Raw genomic sequence first — 14,844 nt, forward strand, 5'->3', positions numbered from 1 at the left:
ATCATCACCATCATCACCACCATCATCATCACCATCATCACCATCATCATCCCCACCATCATCATCCCCACCATCAACATCACCATCACCACCATCACCACCATCATCCCCACCATCATCACCACCACCACCATCAACATCACCACCACCATCACCACCATCAACAACACCATCACTCTGTGTGTAACGAGGTGGACACTGTGTGTCTAACGAGGTGGACACTGTAACGAGGTGGACACTGTGTGTGACGAGGTGGACACTGTGTGTAACGAGGTGGACACTGTGTGTGTGACGAGGTGGACACTGTGTGTGACGAGGTGGACACTGTGTGTGACGAGGTGGACACTGTGTGTGTGTGACGAGGTGGACACTGTGTGTGTAATGAGGTGGACACTGTGTGTGACGAGGTGGACACTGTGTGTGTAACGAGGTGGACACTGTAACGAGGTGGACACTGTGTGTGACGAGGTGGACACTGTGTGTGTGTGACGAGGTGGACACTGTGTGTGTAATGAGGTGGACACTGTGTGTGACGAGGTGGACACTGTGTGTGTAACGAGGTGGACACTGTAACGAGGTGGACACTGTGTGTGACGAGGTGGACACTGTGTGTGACGAGGTGGACACTGTGTGTGACGAGGTGGACACTGTGTGTAACGAGGTGGACACTGTGTGTGTGACGAGGTGGACACTGTGTGTGTGACGAGGTGGACACTGTGTGTGTGTAACGAGGTGGACACTGTGTGTGACGAGGTGGACACTGTGTGTGTGACGAGGTGGACACTGTGTGTGTGTAATGAGGTGGACACTGTGTGTGACGAGGTGGACACTGTGTGTGTGACGAGGTGGACACTGTGTGTGTGTGACGAGGTGGACACTGTGTGTGACGAGGTGGACACTGTGTGTGACGAGGTGGACACTGTGTGTGTGACGAGGTGGACACTGTGTGTGACGAGGTGGACACTGTGTGTGTGACGAGGTGGACACTGTGTGTAACGAGGTGGACACTGTGTGACGAGGTGGACACTGTGTGTGATGAGGTGGACACTGTGTGTGTGACGAGGTGGACACTGTGTGTGTAACGAGGTGGACACTGTGTGTGTGACGAGGTGGACACTGTGTGTGTGACGAGGTGGACACTGTGTGTGTGACGAGGTGGACACTGTGTGTGTGACGAGGTGGACACTGTGTGTGACGAGGTGGACACTGTGTGAAATGAGGTGGACACTGTGTGTAACGAGGTGGACACTGTGTCTAACGAGGTGGACACTGTGTGTGTAACGAGGTGGACACTGTGTGTAACGAGGTGGACACTGTAACGAGGTGGACACTGTGTGTGTGACGAGGTGGACACTGTGTGTGTGACGAGGTGGACACTGTGTGTGTGACGAGGTGGACACTGTGTCTAACGAGGTGGACACTGTGTGTGACGAGGTGGACACTGTGTGTGACGAGGTGGACACTGTGTGTGTGACGAGGTGGACACTGTGTAATGAGGTGGACACTGTGTGACGAGGTGGACACTGTGTGTGTGACGAGGTGGACACTGTGTGACGAGGTGGACACTGTGTGTGACGAGGTGGACACTGTGTGTCTGACGAGGTGGACACTGTGTGTGTGACGAGGTGGACACTGTGTGTGACGAGGTGGACACTGTGTGTCTGACGAGGTGGACACTGTGTGTGTGACGAGGTGGACACTGTGTGTGACGAGGTGGACACTGTGTGTGTGACGAGGTGGACACTGTGTGTGTAACGAGGTGGACACTGTGTGACGAGGTGGACACTGTAACGAGGTGGACACTGTAACGAGGTGGACACTGTGTGTGTGACGAGGTGGACACTGTGTGTGACGAGGTGGACACTGTGTGTGTGACGAGGTGGACACTGTGTGTGACGAGGTGGACACTGTCTAACGAGGTGGACACTGTGTGTGACGAGGTGGACACTGTCTAACGAGGTGGACACTGTGTGTGACGAGGTGGACACTGTCTAACGAGGTGGACACTGTGTGTGACGAGGTGGACACTGTCTAACGAGGTGGACACTGTGTGTGTGACGAGGTGGACACTGTGTGTGTGACGAGGTGGACACTGTGTGTGTGTAACGAGGTGGACACTGTGTGTGTGACGAGGTGGACACTGTGTGTGTGACGAGGTGGACACTGTGTGTGTGTAACGAGGTGGACACTGTGTGTGTGACGAGGTGGACACTGTGTGTGTGACGAGGTGGACACTGTGTGTGTGACGAGGTGGACACTGTGTGTGTGACGAGGTGGACACTGTGTGTGACGAGGTGGACACTGTGTGTGTGACGAGGTGGACACTGTGTGTAACGAGGTGGACACTGTGTGTGACGAGGTGGACACTGTGTGTGTGACGAGGTGGACACTGTGTAATGAGGTGGACACTGAGTGTGTGACGAGGTGGACACTGTGTGTGTGACGAGGTGGACACTGTGTGTGACGAGGTGGACACTGTGTGTGTGACGAGGTGGACACTGTGTAACGAGGTGGACACTGTGTCTAACGAGGTGGACACTGTGTCTAACGAGGTGGACACTGTGTGTGTAACGAGGTGGACACTGTGTGTAACGAGGTGGACACTGTGTGTAACGAGGTGGACACTGTGTGTGTAACGAGGTGGACACTGTGTGTGTGACGAGGTGGACACTGTGTGTGTGTGACGAGGTGGACACTGTGTGTGTGACGAGGTGGACACTGTGTGTGACGAGGTGGACACTGTGTGTGACGAGGTGGACACTGTGTGTGTAACGAGGTGGACACTGTGTGTGTGACGAGGTGGACACTGTGTGTGTAATGAGGTGGACACTGTGTGTGACGAGGTGGACACTGTGTGTGACGAGGTGGACACTGTGTGTGTGACGAGGTGGACACTGTGTGTGTGACGAGGTGGACACTGTGTGTGTGACGAGGTGGACACTGTGTGACGAGGTGGACACTGTGTGTAACGAGGTGGACACTGTGTGTGTGACGAGGTGGACACTGTGTGTGTGACGAGGTGGACACTGTGTAACGAGGTGGACACTGTGTGTGTGACGAGGTGGACACTGTGTGTGTGACGAGGTGGACACTGTGTGTGTAACGAGGTGGACACTGTGTGTGTGACGAGGTGGACACTGTGTGTGACGAGGTGGACACTGTGTGTGACGAGGTGGACACTGTGTGTGTAACGAGGTGGACACTGTAACGAGGTGGACACTGTGTGTAACGAGGTGGACACTGTGTGTGTGTAACGAGGTGGACACTGTGTGTGTGACGAGGTGGACACTGTGTGTGTGACGAGGTGGACACTGTGTGTGACGAGGTGGACACTGTGTGTGTGTAACGAGGTGGACACTGTGTGTGTGACGAGGTGGACACTGTGTGTGTAACGAGGTGGACACTGTGTGACGAGGTGGACACTGTGTGTGACGAGGTGGACACTGTGTGTGTGACGAGGTGGACACTGTGTGTGACGAGGTGGACACTGTGTGTGTGACGAGGTGGACACTGTGTGTGTAACGAGGTGGACACTGTAACGAGGTGGACACTGTGTGTGACGAGGTGGACACTGTGTGTGTGTGACGAGGTGGACACTGTGTGTGTGTGACGAGGTGGACACTGTGTGTGACGAGGTGGACACTGTGTGTGTGTAACGAGGTGGACACTGTGTGTGTGACGAGGTGGACACTGTAACGAGGTGGACACTGTGTGTGTGACGAGGTGGACACTGTAACGAGGTGGACACTGTGTCTAACGAGGTGGACACTGTGTGTGTGACGAGGTGGACACTGTCTAACGAGGTGGACACTGTGTGTAACGAGGTGGACACTGTGTCTAACGAGGTGGACACTGTGTGTGTAACGAGGTGGACACTGTGTGTGACGAGGTGGACACTGTGTGTGTGTGACGAGGTGGACACTGTGTGTGTAATGAGGTGGACACTGTGTGTGACGAGGTGGACACTGTGTGTGACGAGGTGGACACTGTGTGTAATGAGGTGGACACTGTGTGTGACGAGGTGGACACTGTGTGTGTGACGAGGTGGACACTGTGTGTAACGAGGTGGACACTGTGTGTGTGACGAGGTGGACACTGTGTGTGTGACGAGGTGGACACTGTGTGTGTGACGAGGTGGACACTGTGTGTGTGTAACGAGGTGGACACTGTGTGTGTGACGAGGTGGACACTGTGTGTGTGACGAGGTGGACACTGTGTGTGTGACGAGGTGGACACTGTGTGTGTAACGAGGTGGACACTGTGTGTGTGACGAGGTGGACACTGTGTGTGACGAGGTGGACACTGTGTGTGACGAGGTGGACACTGTGTGTAACGAGGTGGACACTGTGTGTGTGACGAGGTGGACACTGTGTAACGAGGTGGACACTGTGTGTGTGACGAGGTGGACACTGTGTGTGTAATGAGGTGGACACTGTGTGTCTAACGAGGTGGACACTGTGTGTGTGTAATGAGGTGGACACTGTGTCTAACGAGGTGGACACTGTGTGTGTGACGAGGTGGACACTGTGTGTGTGTAATGAGGTGGACACTGTGTCTAACGAGGTGGACACTGTGTGTGTGACGAGGTGGATGAGGAGCACCAGGCCGTGGTGATGAGCCGGGCCGAGGCCGAGGATCGGGATAAGAGAATTTCAGCAGCTCAGAGGATTCTGGATGGCTGGCAGGTCAGTTCCACCTCGTCCACCACCACCACCTCGTCCACCTCGTCCAGCTCCACCAACATCACCTAGTCCACCTCGTCCACCTCGTCCAGCTCCACCACCATCACCTCGTCCACCTCGTCCAGCTCCACCACCATCACCTAGTCCACCATCACCTCCATCGCTACCAACACCACCACCACCACCCCCACCATCATCACCACCACCACCATCACCACCACCACCACCACCATCACCACCATCACCACAACCACCACCATCACCACCACCACCATCACCACCACCACCACCATCACCACCACCACCACCATCACCACCACCATCATCAACATCACCACCACCCCCACCACCCCCACCACCCCCACCACCACCATCCCCACCACCACCACCCCCACCACCACCCCCACCCTCACCATCACCACCACCACCATCACCACCACCCCCACCATCATCACCACCACCACCACCATCATCATCAACACCACCACCACCCCCACCATCATCACCACCACCATCACCACCACCATCACCACCACCACCATCACCACCATCACCATCACCACCATCATCACCACCACCACCACCATCACCACCACCACCCCACCATCACCACCACCACGCCCACCACCACCATCACCACCACCACCACCATCACCACCACCACTACCACCACCACCACCACCAACGTCCCCACATCCCTCCGTTCTCACACCAGGATGAGCTCCGCACTCTCTGCACTGAAGACGCCGCCGAAGCCGCCGCCGCCGGTGACGGTGGACGGGAGGTGCCCACCACCACCGGCACCACCACTCCGTCGTCTTCGTGGCTGACGTTTGAGGCCAGGCGTCTGACCGAGGAGCTGCAGGCGCTGGGAGCCCTGACGGCCGAGCGGAGCGCCGAGCGGGCGCAGCTCAGCAGTCGCCTGCGTGGGGCCGAGGACGACCTGAGGCGTGAGGGCCTGACGGGGGCGTTGGAGGGGTGGTGGAGTGGTGGTGGTGTGGTGTTGGTGTGATGTTGGTGTGGTGGTGGTGTGGTGGTGTGGTGGTAGTGGTGTGGTGGTAGTGTGGTGGTGTGGTAGTGGTGTGGTAGTGGTGTGGTGGTGGTGTGGTGGTGGTGTGGTGGTGGTGTGGTGGTGGTGTGGTGGTGGTGTGGTGTTGGTGTGGTGTTGGAGTGGTTTTGGTGTTGTGGTGGAGTGGTGTTGGTGTGGTGTTGGTGTGGTAGTGGTGTGGTAGTGGTGTGGTGGTGGAGTGGTGTTGGTGTGGTGGTGGAGTGGTGGTGGTGTGGTGTTAGTGTGGTGTTGGTGTGGTGTTGGTGTGTAGAGTTAGTGTGGTGTGGTGTTGGAGTGGTGTTGGAGTGGTGTTGGTGTGGTGTTGGTGTGGTGTTGGTGTGGTGTTGGAGTGGAGTTGGAGTGGTGTTGGTGTGGTGTTGGTGTGGTGGTGGAGTGGTGTTGGTGTGGTAGTGGTGTGGTGGTGGTGTGGAGGTAGTGTGGAGGTAGTGTGGTGTGGTGTTGGAGTGGTGTTTGTGTGGTGTTGGTCTGGTGTTGGTGTGGTGGTGGTGTGGTGGTGGTGTGGTAGTGGTGTGGTGTTGGTGTGGTGGTAGTGTGGTGTTAGTGTGTAGAGTTAGTGTGGTGTTGGTGTGGTGGTGGTGTGGTAGTGGTGTTGGTGTGGTGTTGGTGTGGTGGTGGTGTGGTAGTGGTGTGGTAGTGGTGTGGTGTTGGTGTGGTGTTGGAGTGGTGTTAGAGTGGTGGTGGTGTGGTGGTGGTGTGGTAGTGGTGTGGTGGTGGTGTGTTGTTGGTGTGGTGTTGGAGTGGTGGTGGTGTGGTGTTAGTGTGGCGTTGGAGTGGTGTTGGAGTGGTGTTGGAGTGGTGTTGGTGTGGTGTTGGTGTGGTGTTGGTGTGGTGTTGGAGTGGTGTTGGTGTGGTGTTGGTGTGGTGTTGGAGTGGTGTTGGAGTGGCGTTGGAGTGGTGTTGGTGTGGTGTTAGTGTGGCGTTGGAGTGGTGTTGGAGTGGTGTTGGTGTGGTGTTGGTGTGGAGTTGGTGTGGTGTTGGAGTGGTGTTGGAGTGGTGGTGGTGTGGTGTTGGTGTGGTAGTGGTGTGGTGTTGGAGTGGTGTTGGTGTGGTGGTGGTGTGGAGGTAGTGTGGTGTTGGAGTGGTGTTAGTGTGTAGAGTTAGTGTGGTGTTGGAGTGGAGTTGGTGTGGTGTTGGTGTGGTGTTGGTGTGGTGGTGGTGTGGTGTGGTGTGGTAGTGGTGTGGAGTTGGTGTGGTGTTGGTGTGGTGGTGGTGTGTTGTTAGTGTGGTGTTAGTGTGGAGAGTTAGAGTGGAGTTAGTGTAGAGTTAGTGTGGAGTTAGAGTGGTGTTGGTGTGGTGTTGGTGTTGGTGTGGTGGTGGTGTGGTGGTGGTGTGGAGGTGGTGTGGTGGTGGAGTGGTGTTGGAGTGGTGTTGGTGTGGTGTTGGTGTGGTGTTGGTGTGGTGTTGGGTGGTGGTGGAGTTTGTGTTGAGTGGTGTTAGAGTGGTGTTGGTGTGGTGTTGGTGTGGAGTTAGTGTGGTGTTAGTGTGGAGTTAGTGTGAGTTAGTGTGGAGTTAGTGTGGAGTTAGAGTGGAGTTAGTGTGGAGTTAGTGTGGAGTTAGAGTGGAGTTAGTGTGGAGTTAGTGTAGAGTTAGTGTGGAGTTAGTGTGGAGTTAGAGTGGAGTTAGAGTGGAGTTAGTGTGGAGTTAGTGTGGAGTTAGTGTGGAGTTAGTGTGGAGTTAGTGTGGTGTTACAGTGGTGTTAGTGTGGTGTTAGTGTGTAGAGTTAGTGTGGTGTTAGAGTGGTGTTAGTGTGGTGTTAGAGTGGTGTTAGTGTGGTGTTAGTGTAGAGTTAGTGTGGAGTAGAGTGGAGTTAGAGTGGAGTTAGAGTGGAGTTAGAGTGGAGTTAGTGTGGAGTTAGTGTGGTGTTAGTGTGGAGTTAGAGTGGAGTTAGTGTGGAGTTAGAGTGGAGTTAGTGTGGAGTTAGTGTGGAGTTAGTGTGGTGTTAGTGTGGTGTTAGTGTGGAGTTAGTGTGGAGTTAGTGTGAGTTAGAGTGGAGTTAGTGTGGAGTTAGAGTGGAGTTAGTGTGGAGTTAGTGTGGAGTTAGAGTGGTGTTAGTGTGGAGTTAGTGTGGAGTTAGTGTGGAGTTAGTGTGGAGTTAGTGTGAAGTTAGAGTGGAGTTAGAGTGGAGTTAGTGTGGAGTTAGTGTGGAGTTAGTGTGGAGTTAGTGTGGAGTTGTGTGGAGTTTGTGTGGAGTTAGAGTGGAGTTAGTGTGGAGTTAGTGTGGAGTTAGTGTAGAGTTAGTGTAGAGTTAGTGTGGAGTTAGTGTGGAGTTAGTGTGGAGTTAGTGTAGAGTTAGTGTAGAGTTAGAGTGGTGTTAGTGTAGAGTTAGTGTGGAGTTAGTGTGGAGTTAGTGTGGAGTTAGTGTGGAGTTAGAGTGGAGTTAGTGTGGAGTTAGTGTGGATTGTTAGTGTGGAGTTAGTGTGGAGTTAGTGTGGAGTTAGTGTGGAGTTAGTGTGGAGTTAGAGTGGAGTTAGTGTGGAGTTAGTGTGGAGTTAGTGTGGAGTTAGTGTGGAGTTAGAGTGGAGTTAGAGTGGAGTTAGAGTGGAGTTAGAGTGGAGTTAGTGTGTAGAGTTAGTGTGTAGAGTTAGGGTGGAGTTAGTGTGGTGTTACAGTGGTGTTAGTGTGGAGTTAGTGTGGAGTTAGTGTGGTGTTGGTGTGGTGTTAGTGTGGTGTTAGTGTGGCGTTAGTTTGTGGAGTTAGTGTGGTGTTACAGTGGTGTTACAGTGGTGTTAGTGTGGTGTTAGTGTGGTGTTAGTGTGTAGAGTTAGTGTGGTGTTAGTGGTGTTAGTGTGAAGTTAGTGTGTAGAGTTAGGGTGGAGTTAGTGTGGTGTTACAGTGGTGTTAGTGTGGAGTTAGTGTGGAGTTAGAGTGGAGTTAGTGTAGAGTTAGAGTGGAGTTAGTGTGGAGTTAGTGTGGAGTTAGAGTGGAGTTTGTGTAGAGTTAGTGTGGAGTTAGTGTAGAGTTAGTGTGGAGTTAGTGGAGTTAGTGTGGAGTTAGAGTGGAGTTAGTGTAGAGTTAGTGTGGTGTTAGTGTGGAGTTAGTGTAGAGTTAGTGTGGAGTTAGTGTGGAGTTAGTGTGGAGTTAGTGTAGAGTTAGTGTGGAGTTAGAGTGGAGTTAGTGTGGAGTTAGAGTGGAGTTAGAGTGGAGTTAGTGTGGAGTTAGTGTGGAGTTAGAGTGGAGTTTGTGTGGAGTTAGTGTGGAGTTAGAGTGGAGTTAGTGTGGAGTTAGTGTGGAGTTAGTGTAGAGTTAGTGTGGAGTTAGTGTGGAGTTAGTGTGGAGTTAGTGTGGAGTTAGAGTGGAGTTAGTGTGGAGTTAGTGTGGCGTTAGTGTGGAGTTAGTGTGGAGTTAGTGTGGAGTTAGAGTGGAGTTAGTGTGGAGTTAGTGTGGAATTAGTGTGGTGTTAGAGTGGTGTTAGAGTGGAGTTAGTGTGGAGTTAGTGTGGAGTTAGAGTGGAGTTAGTGTGGAGTTAGAGTGGAGTTAGAGTGGAGTTAGTGTGAAGTTAGTGTGGAGTTAGAGTGGAGTTATTGTGGAGTTATTGTGGAGTTAGTGTGGAGTTAGAGTGGAGTTAGTGTGGAGTTAGTGTGGAGTTAGTGTGGAGTTAGAGTGGAGTTAGAGTGGAGTTTGTGTGGGGTTAGTGTGGAGTTAGTGTAGAGTTAGTGTGGAGTTAGTGTAGAGTTAGTGTAGAGTTAGTGTGGTGTTAGTGTGGAGTTAGTGTGGAGTTAGTGTGGCGTTAGTGTGGTGTTAGTGTGGAGTTAGTGTGGAGTTAGTGTGGAGTTAGTGTGGAGTTAGTGTGGCGTTAGTGTGGCGTTAGTGTGGAGTTAGTGTGGAGTTAGTGTGGAGTTAGTGTGGAGTTAGTGTGGAGTGAGAGTGGAGTTAGAGTGGAATTAGTGTGGAGTTAGAGTGGAGTTAGTGTGGTGTTAGTGTGGAGTTAGTGTGGAGTTAGAGTGGAGTTATAGTGGAGTTAGTGTGGAGTTAGTGTGGAGTTAGTGTGGTGTTAGTGTGGCGTTAGTGTGGCGTTAGTGTGGAGTTAGTGTGGAGTTAGTGTGGAGTTAGTGTGGAGTTAGTGTGGAGTGAGAGTGGAGTTAGAGTGGAATTAGTGTGGAGTTAGAGTGGAGTTAGTGTGGTGTTAGTGTGGAGTTAGTGTGGAGTTAGAGTGGAGTTATAGTGGAGTTAGTGTGGAGTTAGTGTGGAGTTAGTGTGGAGTTAGTGTGGAGTTAGTGTGGAGTTAGAGTGGAGTTAGAGTGGAGTTAGTGTGGAGTTAGCGTGGAGTTAGTGTGGAGTTAGAGTGGAGTTAGAGTGGAGTTAGTGTGTAGAGTTAGTGTGTAGAGTTAGGGTGGAGTTAGTGTGGTGTTACAGTGGTGTTAGTGTGGAGTTAGTGTGGAGTTAGTGTGGTGTTGGTGTGGTGTTAGTGTGGTGTTAGTGTGGCGTTAGTTTGTGGAGTTAGTGTGGTGTTACAGTGGTGTTACAGTGGTGTTAGTGTGGTGTTAGTGTGGTGTTAGTGTGTAGAGTTAGTGTGGTGTTAGTGGTGTTAGTGTGAAGTTAGTGTGTAGAGTTAGGGTGGAGTTAGTGTGGTGTTACAGTGGTGTTAGTGTGGAGTTAGTGTGGAGTTAGTGTGGAGTTAGAGTGGAGTTAGTGTAGAGTTAGTGTGGAGTTAGTGTAGAGTTAGTGTGGAGTTAGTGTGGAGTTGGAGTGGAGTTAGTGTGGAGTTAGTGTGGTGTTCGTGTGGTGTTGGAGTGGTGTTGGAGTGGAGTTGGTGTGGTGTTGGTGTGGTGTTGGAGTGGTGTTGGAGTGGTGTTGGTGTGGTGTTGGTGTGGTGTTGGAGTGGTGTTGGAGTGGTGTTGGTGTGGAGTTGGTGTGGTGTTGGTGTGGTGTTGGAGTGGTGTTGGAGTGGAGTTGGTGTGGTGTTGGTGTGGTGTTGGAGTGGTGTTGGAGTGGTGTTGGTGTGGTGTTGGTGTGGTGTTGGAGTGGTGTTGGAGTGGTGTTGGAGTGGTGTTGGTGTGGTGTTGGTGTGGTGTTGGAGTGGTGTTGGTGTGGTGTTGGTGTGGTGTTGGTGTGGTGTTGGAGTGGTGTTGGAGTGGTGTTGGAGTGGTGTTGGTGTGGTGTTGGTGTGGTGTTGGAGTGGTCTTGGAGTGGTGTTGGAGTGGTGTTGGTGTGGTGTTGGTGTGGTGTTGGTGTGGTGTTGGTGTGGTGTTGGTGTGGTGTTGGTGTGGTGTTGGAGTGGTGTTGGAGTGGTGTTGGTGTGGTGTTGGTGTGGTGTTGGTGTGGTGTTGGTGTGGTGTTGGTGTGGTGTTGGTGTGGTGTTGGAGTGGTCTTGGAGTGGTGTTGGAGTGGAGTTGGTGTGGTGTTGGTGTGGTGTTGGTGTGGTGTTGGTGTGGTGTTGGTGTGGTGTTGGAGTGGTGTTGGAGTGGTGTTGGTGTGGTGTTGGAGTGGTGTTGGAGTGGTGTTGGAGTGGTGTTGGTGTGGTGTTGGTGTGGTGGTGGTGTGGTAGTGGTGTGGTGTCGGTGTGGTGTCGGAGTGGTGTCGGTGTGGTGTTGGTGTGGTGTTGGAGTGGTGGTGGTGTGGTGTTGGAGTGGTGTTGGAGTGGTGTTGGAGTGGTGTTGGTGTGGTGTTGGAGTGGAGTTAGTGTGGAGTTAGTGTGGAGTTAGTGTGGAGTTAGAGTGGAGTTAGAGTGGAGTTAGAGTGGAGTTAGTGTGGAGTTAGTGTAGAGTTAGTGTGGAGTTAGTGTGGAGTTAGTGTGGAGTTAGTGTGGAGTTAGTGTGGAGTTAGTGTGGAGTTAGTGTGAAGTTAGTGTGGAGTTAGTGTGGAGTTAGTGTGGAGTTAGTGTGGAGTTAGTGTGGAGTTGGAGTGGAGTTAGTGTGGAGTTAGTGTGGAGTTAGAGTGGAGTTAGTGTGGAGTTAGTGTGGAGTTAGAGTGGAGTTAGTGTGGAGTTAGTGTGGAGTTAGTGTGGAGTTGGAGTGGAGTTAGTGTGGAGTTAGAGTGGAGTTAGTGTGGAGTTAGTGTGGAGTTAGTGTGGAGTTAGTGTGGAGTTAGAGTGGAGTTAGTGTGGAGTTAGTGTGGAGTTAGTGTGGAGTTAGAGTGGAGTTAGTGTGGAGTTAGAGTGGAGTTAGTGTGGAGTTAGTGTGGAATTAGTGTGGTGTTAGAGTGGTGTTAGAGTGGAGTTAGTGTGGAGTTAGTGTGGAGTTAGAGTGGAGTTAGTGTGGAGTTAGAGTGGAGTTAGTGTGTAGTTAGTGTGGAATTAGTGTGGTGTTAGAGTGGAGTTATAGTGGAGTTAGTGTGGAGTTAGTGTGGAGTTAGTGTGGAGTTAGTGTGGCGTTAGTGTGGCGTTAGTGTGGAGTTAGTGTGGAGTTAGTGTGGAGTTAGTGTGGAGTGAGAGTGGAGTTAGAGTGGAATTAGTGTGGAGTTAGAGTGGAGTTAGTGTGGTGTTAGTGTGGAGTTAGTGTGGAGTTAGAGTGGAGTTATAGTGGAGTTAGTGTGGAGTTAGTGTGGAGTTAGTGTGGTGTTAGAGTGGTGTTAGTGTGGAGTTAGTGTGGAGTTAGAGTGGAGTTAGTGTGGAGTTAGTGTGGAGTTAGTGTGGAGTTAGTGTGGAGTTAGAGTGGAGTTAGAGTGGAGTTAGTGTGGAGTTAGTGTGGAGTTAGAGTGGAGTTAGTGTGGAGTTAGTGTAGAGTTAGTATGGAGTTAGAGTGGAGTTAGAGTGGAGTTAGTGTGTAGAGTTAGTGTGTAGAGTTAGTGTGGCGTTAGTGTGGCGTTAGTGTGGAGTTAGTGTGGAGTTAGTGTGGAGTTAGTGTGGAGTTAGTGTGGAGTGAGAGTGGAGTTAGAGTGGAATTAGTGTGGAGTTAGAGTGGAGTTAGTGTGGTGTTAGTGTGGTGTTAGTGTGGAGTTAGTGTGGAGTTAGTGTGGAGTTAGTGTGGAGTTAGTGTGGTGTTAGAGTGGTGTTAGTGTGGAGTTAGTGTGGAGTTAGAGTGGAGTTAGTGTGGAGTTAGTGTGGAGTTAGTGTGGAGTTAGTGTGGAGTTAGTGTGGAGTTAGAGTGGAGTTAGAGTGGAGTTAGTGTGGAGTTAGCGTGGAGTTAGTGTGGAGTTAGAGTGGAGTTAGTGTGGAGTTAGTGTAGAGTTAGTATGGAGTTAGAGTGGAGTTAGAGTGGAGTTAGTGTGTAGAGTTAGTGTGTAGAGTTAGGGTGGAGTTAGTGTGGTGTTACAGTGGTGTTAGTGTGGAGTTAGTGTGGAGTTAGTGTGGTGTTGGTGTGGTGTTAGTGTGGTGTTAGTGTGGCGTTAGTGTGGAGTTAGTGTGGAGTTAGTGTGGAGTTAGTGTGGAGTTAGTGTGGAGTTAGAGTGGAGTTAGTGTAGAGTTAGTGTGGAGTTAGCGTGGAGTTAGTGTGGAGTTAGTGTGGAGTTAGTGTGGAGTTAGTGTAGAGTTAGTATGGAGTTAGAGTGGAGTTAGAGTGGAGTTAGTGTGGAGTTAGTGTGGCGTTAGTGTGGCGTTAGTGTGGCGTTAGTGTGGAGTTAGTGTGGAGTTAGTGTGGAGTTAGTGTGGAGTTAGTGTGGAGTGAGAGTGGAGTTAGAGTGGAATTAGTGTGGAGTTAGTGTGGAGTTAGTGTGGAGTTAGTGTGGAGTTAGAGTGGAGTTAGTGTGGAGTTAGTGTGGAGTTAGTGTGGTGTTAGAGTGGTGTTAGTGTGGAGTTAGTGTGGAGTTAGAGTGGAGTTAGTGTGGAGTTAGTGTGGAGTTAGTGTGGAGTTAGTGTGGAGTTAGTGTGGAGTTAGAGTGGAGTTAGAGTGGAGTTAGTGTGGAGTTAGCGTGGAGTTAGTGTGGAGTTAGAGTGGAGTTAGTGTGGAGTTAGTGTAGAGTTAGTATGGAGTTAGTGTAGAGTTAGTGTGTAGTTAGAGTGGAGTTAGTGTGGAGTTAGAGTGGAGTTAGAGTGGAGTTAGTGTGGAGTTAGTGTGGAGTTAGAGTGGAGTTAGTGTGGAGTTAGTGTGGAGTTAGAGTGGAGTTAGAGTGGAGTTAGTGTGGAGTTAGAGTGGAGTTAGAGTGGAGTTAGTGTGGAGTTAGTGTGGAGTTTGTGTGGAGTTAGTGTGGAGTTAGTGTGGAGTTAGTGTGGAGTTAGATTGGAGTTAGTGTGGAGTTAGTGTAGAGTTAGTGTGGAGTTAGTGTGGAGTTGGAGTGGAGTTAGTGTGGAGTTAGTGTGGTGTTCGTGTGGAGTTAGTGTGGAGTTAGTGTGGAGTTAGAGTGGAGTTAGTGTGGTGTTAGTGTGGTTTTAGAGTGGTGTTAGTGTGGAGTTAGTGTGGAGTTAGTGTGGAGTTAGAGTGGAGTTAGTGTGGAGTTAGAGTGGAGTTAGTGTGGAGTTAGTGTGGAATTAGTGTGGTGTTAGAGTGGTGTTAGAGTGGAGTTAGTGTGGAGTTAGTGTGGAGTTAGAGTGGAGTTAGTGTGGAGTTAGAGTGGAGTTAGAGTGGAGTTAGTGTGAAGTTAGAGTGGTGTTAGTGTGGAGTTAGAGTGGAGTTTGTGTGGAGTTAGTGTAGAGTTAGTGTAGAGTTAGTGTAGAGTTAGTGTAGAGTTAGTGTGGAGTTAGTGTGGAGTTAGAGTGGAGTTAGAGTGGAGTTAGTGTGAAGTTAGTGTGGAGTTAGTGTGGAGTTAGTGTGGAGTTAGAGTGGAGTTAGTGTGGAGTTAGTGTGGAGTTAGTGTGGAGTTAGTGTGGAGTTAGTGTGGAGTTAGTGTGGAGTTAGAGTGGAGTTAGTGTGGAGTTAGTGTGGAGTTAGTGTGGAGTTAGTGTGGAGTTAGTGTGGAGTTAGAGTGGAGTTAGAGTGGAGTTAGTGTGGAGTTAGCGTGGAGTTAGTGTGGAGTTAGAGTGGAGTTAGTGTGGAGTTAGTGTAGAGTTAGTATGGAGTTAGTGTAGAGTTAGTGTGTAGTTAGAGTGGAGTTAGTGTGGAGTTAGAGTGGAGTTAGAGTGGAGTTAGTGTGGAGTTAGTGTGGAGTTAGAGTGGAGTTAGTGTGGAGTTAGTGTGGAGTTAGTGTGGAGTTAGTGTGGAGTTAGAGTGGAGTTAGAGTGGAGTTAGTGTGGAGTTAGAGTGGAGTTAGAGTGGAGTTAGTGTGGAGTTAGTGTGGAGTTTG

The 14,844-nt window shown here is 51.0% G+C and overlaps 2 protein-coding genes across 2 annotated transcripts in view; one reads left to right on the plus strand and one right to left on the minus strand.

Annotated features, from left to right (window-relative positions):
* Positions 1-14,844, minus strand: part of LOC142907476 (uncharacterized) — a 478,656-nt gene that overhangs the window by 88,137 nt on the left and 375,675 nt on the right. The gene's annotated exons all lie outside the window — the stretch shown is intronic.
* Positions 1-14,844, plus strand: part of LOC142907473 (structural maintenance of chromosomes protein 5-like) — a 48,857-nt gene that overhangs the window by 9,508 nt on the left and 24,505 nt on the right. Inside the window, exons 4-5 of the mRNA XM_076057028.1 lie at positions 4,587-4,685; positions 5,398-5,632. Coding sequence (XP_075913143.1) covers positions 4,587-4,685; positions 5,398-5,632 — 334 coding nt within the window. The remainder of the gene's footprint in view (positions 1-4,586; positions 4,686-5,397; positions 5,633-14,844) is intronic.

This window comes from Petromyzon marinus, chromosome 79, assembly GCF_048934315.1.
Source record: "Petromyzon marinus isolate PM22_M1 ecotype Great Lakes invasive population chromosome 79, UKy_Petmar_22M1.pri1.0, whole genome shotgun sequence".
Classification (NCBI taxonomy): Eukaryota; Metazoa; Chordata; class Hyperoartia; order Petromyzontiformes; family Petromyzontidae; genus Petromyzon; species Petromyzon marinus.